Source organism: Arachis hypogaea, chromosome 16, assembly GCF_003086295.3.
Source record: "Arachis hypogaea cultivar Tifrunner chromosome 16, arahy.Tifrunner.gnm2.J5K5, whole genome shotgun sequence".
NCBI lineage: Eukaryota > Viridiplantae > Streptophyta > Magnoliopsida > Fabales > Fabaceae > Arachis > Arachis hypogaea.
In genome coordinates this window covers 103,958,701-103,968,320 of record NC_092051.1, presented here as the reverse complement: position 1 = coordinate 103,968,320, position 9,620 = coordinate 103,958,701, and the positions used below count along the sequence as shown (strand labels likewise).

Sequence of the window (9,620 nt, the reverse complement as noted above, 5' to 3'; positions counted from 1 at the left end):
TAGTACCCTTGATTGGGGCGGTCATAGAAATTATGGGTAGCCGCCAAGGTGTTTTCTTCTTGAAGGCTTGGGCACTCATCCGTGTGGTGAGAGTAGCAAGAGCAAACGCCACATACTCTTTGAGGGACCAATTGTTGGTTGTGTTGTTGAGGTGGTGGAGGGTGTTGTTGATATGATTGAGGTTGTTGTGGTTGTTGTTGGTTCAATTGGAGTTGCCTCAAGACGGATGTCATCTCATTCAAGGATTGAGTTAGAGCGGTGGCTTCACTACTAGTTGATACCTCGTTCACGGTACTTGGACGGTTGACTCTTCGCCTCATATGTTGATTGGATTCGGCTAAGTCAATAATAAGTTGCCATGCCTCCTCCGCGGTTTTATATTTGGACAAAGAACCATTGCTAGAAGTGTCCAAGAGGGTTCTATCTTACTCTCGCATCCCTTGACATATGTATCCAAGCAATACTTGAGTGTCGAGCATGTGATTAGGGCATGCATCTAGTAGTTTGCGAAACCGTTTCCAATACTCATAGAGTGGTTCCGTCTCACCTTGCACAATACAAGACATTTCCTTCCTTAACCTATCCATCTTTTCCGGGGGCAAAAATTTATCCAAGAACCCCCTTCTAAGTAGGTCCCAATCGGAGGTAACTTCACTAGAGAGAGTGTAGAACCATTCTTTGGCCTTGTCCTCAAGAGAGAAAGGGAAAGCAAACAACCATATAGCAACTTCATCGGACCCTTCCCGTCTAGTGGTCGAGCATATGCGATGGAAGTCCTTGAGATGTCGAATAGGGTCTTGTGCGGGAAATCCGTGAAACTTGGGTAGGAGGTTGATCAAAGCGGTCTTCAATTCAAAGTTCGCATTCAAATTGGGGTGAGTTACATGAAGGGGTTGAAGGACATAATCCGGTGCACCCGCTTCCTTGATGGTAACTCTCCTTGGAGCGTCCATGGTATTAGTACCTAAAACAAAAGAAGAATTGTTAGTGAGTTTGATGGGAGTATGATTAATGCCTTCTTTGAGTGACGGTTCAATGTTCACTTCTAGTAAGGTGGTTGAGGTGGTGAAAACCTCTTCACCTTTTCCAAATCTTAACCGCCTCCGAGCTTGTCTAAAATGAAACAAAGTTCGTTCTATTTCCGGATCAAAAGGGATTAAGCTCGGATTCGGTTGTGAACGCGTCATGCAATGAAGGGGAAATTGGATTCATTGTAACGATGAGGAGTTAGTCAATTGCGTAGTATACAATGAAGTGCAACTATGTACATATATACACACTTAATCCAAAACAATAACATGGCACACTAAGCAAATTCCCCGGCAACGGCGCCATTTTGACAAATGATTTTTTGCTGGTATAGAAATTATCAAATGATCAATCGTAGTATAGTCTAAAACGACGCAAAATCCTTTATCAAACAAATCTACAATCTATATCCGAGAGTACTAGTCTCCCGAGTCGTTCTCCCTTGGAATTGCCAAAGTGTGCATCTTATTGATTTAGTAAGCCTTGTTGGAATTCTTTGAAGGTTTTAGCAAAGTAATGAGAAACAAACAATCAATTATCAAAAGACTTGGCTTAGGGTTGGCATTAGAAATTCTATCCTTATAGTCCATTCAATGTTGACAACAATTAGGCCTTGCTTCATTTAGTTATCCCCTAGGTATAGAGGGAGGTCAAATGAAAACAATCAACTTGAGTCACAAGTCCTAGCTTCACCTTATGGGAATCTAGCTTTAGTGCACTCCAAGCCAACTAGCAATCCCTAATTCCAAATCAACTATTGATACAACTATTCAACTTCTCCCAAGGACCAAACCCTATGCCAAGTGTGAAAATTCTACTCCATAGCTAATGTTGTCATTTTATCAAACATGTGATGAGCAAGAAGGAAAGTCATAGTAAAATGAGAAGAAAAGTTGAATTGAGAGTATTGCAACACAAAGATCTAACAACAATTCTCAAAGAGTAGCAATGAAAGTCCAAAATAGAGATGAAATCCAAAATTACAAAGTTGAATTCTAGATCTATGAGAATTGATCAATTGTATCTACTACTTGAAATTGGAGAAGAAAATCTATGACATGAACAAAGTGGAGTGAGAATTGTAATGGATCTCACCAAAAAGTCATTGAAAATTCAGAAATTAGATGAGGATGAACCCTAGTGAAGCTTGGAATCTTCCTCTTCTTCTCCCAAAAAGTGTAACTAACTCTTCTCTCTCCCTAAAATATCTAGATCTAGAAAATGAACTAACTAAGTGTCCTTAACCCTTGTTCCTTTGGTCTTCTTAAGCTTTTCCCGCCAAGGTGTTTCTCCAAGAGTGGGATCCTTAACTGCCTCCATGCCTAAGTCACGTGACTTCTTAAAAAATCATATTCGCAAATCGGCGCGCACGCGCAAGGCACGCGCACGCGCCGTTGAGACGTCTTGTAATGTGCGCGGAGGCGTGATGTACGCGTGCGCGCCCATGAAGCTCCTGGCTTAGCCGCTTCTCAAGCCGGCTCTTGGCTTTGGCTCCACATTGCCCTATCCGCGCGGGCGCGCAAGGTGCGCGCACGCGCTCATGCGGAGATTTCCCAAGCTTAATTCTCATGCTTTCTTCCTTTGTACCCGTCTTCTTTCTCTCTTTCGGTCCATTCCTACTCTATATCCTGAAACCACTTAACACACAAGTCACGGCATCGAATGGCATCAAGAGAAGATTAGAAATGTATCCATTTTAGTGCGAAATAAGCATGTTTTCATTCATGAGGCGAAACTAGGAAAGGAATGCAAAATCTTGTATTTTCATATAGAAAGTGTGTGGAATCATTGATAAAACCCCTGAAATCATCACAAGATAAATCCCCAAATTGGGGTTTGTCAATTAGTAACTCAAGAGTTCCTAAGTTACCTTTCCAAGCCAAAAGCATAAAATTCTACTCTAACATCCTTCCAAGCATTTTATTAAACACTTGGAAGGCACAAAAGGAAAGCATAGTAAATTGACAACAAGAATAGAATCTAACAACAATTATTGCAAGGAATTAATAACAACAATCAAAAGAAACACAATTATCATGAATTACCTCAAATTGAATTAAAAGAAAATAGAAAGAACAAGTGTAGATCTACAACAAAGCATAGAAACAAAGTAGAGGAAATCTTAACAAATAATAGAAGAATGATGAATGTAACAACAAAGAATTGAAGAGTAGAAGTAGATGAAGGCATGAATTAAAACCTAGATCTAAGATTATTGACCTAAACCTAATCTTAATCCTAGAGAGAAGTGAGAGCTTCTCCCTCTAAAACTAACTAAAACTAGATCTAAAATGTGTAGTGTGTGTAGTTCATGTCTTCCCCTTCATTCCTTGGTCTATTTTGCCTTTTCCCGCCAAAAACTCAGCTCCAAATGGGGCCAGAAACCCTCCAAAATCACCAGGCATGAGTTCTTCTTTAAAAATTACGTGCGGCCATCGGCGCGTACGCGCATAGTGCGCGTACGCATCCCTGGAGCATTTCGCGATCCGCGCGTAGGCGCATAGTGCGCGCGCGTGTCCATGTGCATTTTCCACATCTTTGACTTTTCATGATTTTTCCACTTTGTATGCTTTCCTTTCACTCCTTTGATATTTTCTTAGCCTTTTTCAATCTGAAATCACTAACAAACACATCAAGGCATCTAGTGGAATCAAAGGAAGATAAAAAATCATCAAATTAAAGGTCTAAAAAGTATGTTTTCACATCTAAGCACAAACAAGGAGACAATCCCAAAATCATGCTATTTCATTAAATAAATGCGAGGAAAGGTTATCAAAATACTCTAAATTCAACACAAGATAAACCCTAAAAATGGGGTTTATCAAGGAACGGTGAAATTTGAGTTGTCTTTGGCTTAGGGAGGAATCGACCAAGGTATGGTTTTGGTTTATCGTAGATAATATATAATGTCACGTAAAAACGTAGGCTAGATGACCATAGGATATGTTGAATTATGTGAGTATGTAAGGGTTAGTAACCTTGATGAAAATGTTGAGTTATCTTGAGAATGAATTGATGATTGATGATTTTGATGATTGATGATGATATGATGAGGATAGCTTGATGAATAACGAGTTATGTATATTTTTATTATGGATTATTTGGAAGGAAAATAATAAAAATTGAACATTGGTAGGTTGTGGAAGAGTTAGAATGGATATAGAATTGTTTTGGACCCAATTGATGTTGTTTTGAGGTGTAATTCATTGGTTTTAAAATGGAAGTTGGGTAAAAATAGAGGTTTGGCATTTTTGGTAAAACTTGATTTTTGACCAACTTCGGCAGGCCATTACCTGGCTTCCAAACTCTCAAATTTTGTTAAACTTATTTCAAACAGAAATTGGGTCTGTGAAATTTATGCCGTTCGAAAAATGGACCAAAAATACTTTTTAACGAAAATATAATGCGCGTCGAAAGTTTGGTGTGCAAAAGTGATTTCTACAGGCTTAGCAGCTTTTCTTAAAAATGCAAGGCAAGCGTACTTAGACACATGCATGTGTACGCGAGAATTTCCTCTGTTTCAATACATTCGCGTACGCAAGGGGTGGACACGTACGCAATTTTGGCAATTTTGAAATCATGCGTACGTATGATACATGCGTATGTGAGAATGCTTTGCTTTTACGCATACGGGGAAGGATGGACGTGTACGTGAGCCTCCCCTCTGTTTTGAACACCTGCATACGTGGGAGGTGCTCGCATACGCGAATTTGTCAGAAAATCACATCCATGTACGCATGGCCACCCTGTTTTGGAAAAATTGTATTTTTATCAATTAAACCTATTTTTTTGCTTCTAAACCTCTATAATTACCTTCTATGCTCCTATACCTAGCCCCTAATCATAGGAAGATGGGTGAATTTAGAGAAGGAGTTAACTTGAAAGTGAAGAAAGACCTTTGAAGTAATGATTTATGTTTGAGAAAAGTGTAGAAATGCTGAATATGTGATAAATGACAACTGTAATGATAATGATTAATTGAATTTGAATGATTATTGGGTTGTGCACTTCTATTATCTGAAATACAACTTTTTCTGGGTAGATGCAGTGGCTAGCCACCACTTACTCCAAGTTAAGACTCGATACTCTGTTTACCCTACGACGCAAGATGTGACTGGGCATTTTAACTCCCTGAAAATTTTTCCAATGAGATGGAAATTGAATGATTGATATTATATGCATAGACTCTTGGGAATGCACGCACAGTGGGATAGTCTAGAGTTAGCTACTAGACATGTCGGGTTTGGCTATATAACCAACAAATGAGACTCATCAGCCATAGGACAGGTATACATCATATGCATTTGTATGTTTTGTTTGAGTGTCCATTACTTGGGTTTGCCTATTTGATTAACTATGACTATTTGCTATATGTTCTATTTGCTGTAGTTGCATTCTATCTGTATTTTCTTTGTCTGTACTGTATATCTTTGCAACTGAGAGATCCCTTGTCTAGCGGAGGTGTGACGACAGTAGTTCCACCGGTGTTTCAGAGGGTTGGAGGAGATGGAAAGTAAAGCATTGAGTTTAGATTAGGTTTAGAACATGAATAACTTAGATAATTTACCCAATTTAAGGCTTAGTATATTTCTTTAAGTTTAATTCTGAGTGTCAGAGTTCTAGGATTGCCTCTGGCTTTTCTGGGACCTTATATATTACCTATGTTGGCACCATTACCATGCTGAGAACCCCCGGTTCTTATTCCATACATATATTATTGCTTGTCAGATGAAGGTCGAAAGGCACATCGGTGAGCGTTTTGAGTTTTCTGCTGCAAGTGAAGTTTGGGATGTTGTATTTTGTTATTATGCTATGTGTGTGTGTGTGTGTGTGTGTGTGTGTGTGTGCTTCTCCATTTACACTTTATGTTTAATCCTCTTAGAGGCTTTTATGGAGAAATATGTGCTTGCTTTATGTATTTTGGAATATTGGGATGTATGTATATATGTATGTAAATATTCTCCGGCCAGACTTGGCTTCCCAAGTCGAGTCTGGAGCTCAATATTCTATATCTTTTAATATTTCGCTCTTTATGTATATATCTTCACCTCTTCTTCCTATCCGAGTATTCGTTTATGTGTGGAATATGCATTTCATTTTGTCATTTTTCTTAAATCTTTCTTTCAAGGCTCCTCGTTATAAACTTTCCTTCAACTATATATATACGTACATCTTTTCTTTTAGAGTTCGTAATACCTCGCCACCTCTGCTTTATGACTTAAGCATAAAGCTCTGTGTGGTAGGGTGTTACATTATGGTATTAGAGCATTTCGTTCCTGTAGAGCCTAAGAGAGGGACTGACTATGCTTCTAGGTATACTCTGGGTATCTATACATTATAATTAGGATATCTAACTGATATATGTGGCATAATTATTCATGAGCATACATTTAGGACTTCGAAGCACTAGACTTGAGATATTGAGACTAATCACCTTGATATCACTTGTTTAGTGTGAACAGGGACTAGATCGTGACTTGTGGACGCAGACGTGGCTGAGGGAGAAGTAGGACTAGTAATACAGAACTCGAAACGATGGAAAATAACCCTGTAAACTTCATGGCTGCCCTGGAAAACATGGCTGCGGCTATGTAGGCGACAGCCGAGGTGTTAGAAAATCAAGTTAATAATGGGAATACCAATAATGAAGATAATGGGCCGATGACACTCACAACTTTCCTAAAGATACATCCACCGACCTTTAGAGGAAACTCGAACCCACCCTACAGAGGCTGACAATTGGTTTCAGGCGATGGAGCAAGCTTTAAAAGCACAACAAGTGCCTGAAGATCAATGCGTTGAGTTCGTGACTTATCAGTTCATGGGTGAGGCTCAATATTGGTAGCAAGGAACGCTACACCTTCTGCAGTGCGATAATGCTGCGATACCTTGGGAGGTGTTTCAATCTGAATTCTACAAAACGTATTTACCCAACTCAGTCAGAATGGCTAAGGAGCTTAAATTACTACAATTAAATCCGGGTTCAATGTCGGTAGCTAAGTACACAAACAAATTTGAGGAATTGTACCGATTCTCCAGGATTTGTCAGGGAGCTCTACGAGACTTTGAGGAGTGCAAGTGTATCAAATACGAAGGAAGACTCTGGAGTGGTATTCTGGGCACAGTAGAACCGATGGAAATCAGGACCTTTTCTGAACTGGTGAATAAGAGCAGAGTTGCCAAGAATTGTGTAAGGAAAGCAACATTAGAGAAAGGAGGCCACATAGTACCTTTTCAGCAGAATCAAGGGAGAAATTTTGCACCTAGGGGTAGGACATTCAAGCAGGGAGGTTATGTTCCTCAACAACCACAGGGCCAGAACAACTTTTGGAGATTTAATACCGATAACCATCAAGGAAAAAGGTTTGAAAGCAGCCTCAAAACGAAATGACTTGCAACAGGTGCGGAAGTTACCATCCGGGAACTCTATGCAAAGCTGGACTGGGTTTGTCTTATTTTTGTGGTGGAGTCGGGCATTCGTCTTGGAATTGTCTGAAAAAGAAGAAACAGGATACCGGGAGAGCTCAGCAGCAAGGACGGATATTCACTATGTCAGTTGATGGCGCTGAGAGGTCTAACACACTAATAAGAGGTAATTGTGAAATTGGTGGTAAAACTTTAATTGCCTATGACTTACAAGTGCATACTCCTCCCTCTGAGGCTGTCGTAACTAGATTAAGTTTTCAACAAGTCTCGTTTCAAATTAAATATCGAACATTTGTCCATGATATGATTTGCTTACCGATGACTGGCCTCGATCTAATTCTAGGATTGGATTGGTTGTCAAAACATCACGTACTGCTTGATTGTTCAGAACGATCATTGCAGTTTATGTCAGAAGGGTTAGAAGGACCGGTGGTGGCGAAGGGATACTATTTAAATTATGTGGTGGTGATGTCAGGGTTTCATGCTTTTGGCTATAAGTGTATCGGGTGACGAACAGAGTTTGAACCATCTTTCTGGTGGTAAATGAATTTCCAGAAGTGTTCCCTAAAAACATTCCTAAATTTTCTCCTTCTCGAGAAATCGAGTTTGTGATTGAACTGGTGTCTAGAGCAGGACCAATCTTGATTGTCCACTACTGAATGTTGCCTTGGAGCTGGCTGAACTTAAGGCTTAGCTGAATGAATTGATGAGCAAAAAATTTATCCGACCAATTGTTTCTTTGTGGGGAGCACTGGCATTACTGGTGAAGAGAAAGATGGAAGTATGAGACTATTGATAAACCACTATTTTATGGTTTATCTTGTACTCAATTGAGTGGTTTCTATCTACTCTTTACCCACTTATTCATACTATTTGCATGGTTTTACATTTGCCTTCCTAATTATGTGCTTTGATTGAAAACATGCTTCTTTGATCTTATATTTTCTTATTATTAATCCACTCTCATTACCATTATATGCCTTGATATGTGTGTTAAGTGCTTTCAGAGATTATAGGGCAGGAATGGCTCAGAGGATGGAAAGGAAGCATGCAAAAGTGGAAGGAATACAATAAGTTGGAGAAATTGCTAAGCTGTCCAGCCTGACCTCTTTACACTCAAACGACTATAACTTTAGCTTCAGAGGTCCAAATGACGCGGTTTTAGTTGTGTTGCAAAGCTAACGTCCGGGGCTTCGATTTGATATATAATATGTTATAGTTTCTCTGACGCTAGGCGACGCGACCGCGTGATCATGCGGCCACGTCGCAGTGACAAAAAACCAGCGTGGCAAAATTCGAAACCAGCAAATTCTGGACTGTTTTTGACCCAGTTTGCGGTCCAGAAAACACAGATTAGAGGCTATAAAGTGAGAGAATGCATCCATTCATAAGAAGGCTCTCATATTTACAATTTTAGGAGTAGATGTAGTTTTTAGAGAGAGAGGTTCTCTCCTCTCTCTTAGGATTAGGATTTAGGATTTCTCTTAGTTTTAGGAGTGACTCTCAATCCCAGATTCTTTATTTTTATTTATTTTCTCAAATTAATTTATGAACATCTATGCCATATTTAATTTCTTTTGTTAATGCAATTCGAGGTATTTTCAGATTTAAGATTGCTTTGCTTATATTGATGCTTTTAATTTAATTTAGATATTTTTCTCCCTTTTGGCTTTGGTCAAGTGATTGGTAGTACTTGAGTTATCAAACTCAGCAAGTGATTAAAATTGGCAGATTTTGCTTTAGCTAGGATTGCTCTAACACTAGTCTCTCCACAGGAGTTGACTAGGACTTGAGAATCAAGCTGATCAGTCCACTTAACCTTCCTTTGTTTAATAAAGGATGACCAAGTGGGATTAAAACCCAATTCTCTTCACACCTGATAAGGATAACTAGGATAGGAATTCCAATTCTTATACCTTGCCAAGAGATTTTATTGTTATTATTTTAGTTTACTTGTCATTCAACATATTCCCTCCTTACCTCCTAATAAACCCCAAAACATACCTTTGCATAACCAATAATAAGAACATACTTCCCTGCAATTCTTTGAGAAGACGACCCGAGGTTTGAATACTCGGTTATCAATTTCAAAGGGTTTTGTTACTTGTGACAACCAAAACGTTTGTATGAAAGGACTTTTGAAGGTTTAGAAACTATACTTGCAA

The 9,620-nt window shown here is 39.2% G+C and overlaps 1 protein-coding gene across 1 annotated transcript; it reads left to right on the top strand.

The window, feature by feature from the left end:
* Nucleotides 1-7,416: 7,416 nt before the first annotated feature.
* On the top strand, nucleotides 7,417-7,965 carry LOC112757304 (uncharacterized). Its single transcript, XM_025805897.1, has one exon. It carries the CDS (start codon nucleotides 7,417-7,419, stop codon nucleotides 7,963-7,965), a length of 549 nt encoding a protein of 182 aa, XP_025661682.1.
* Nucleotides 7,966-9,620: the final 1,655 nt, after the last annotated feature.

Excerpts from the sequence above, each read along its gene's own strand:
- LOC112757304 (XM_025805897.1), top strand. The coding sequence starts at position 7,417 with ATGACTTGCAACAGGTGCGGAAGTTACCATCCGGGAACTCTATGCAAA.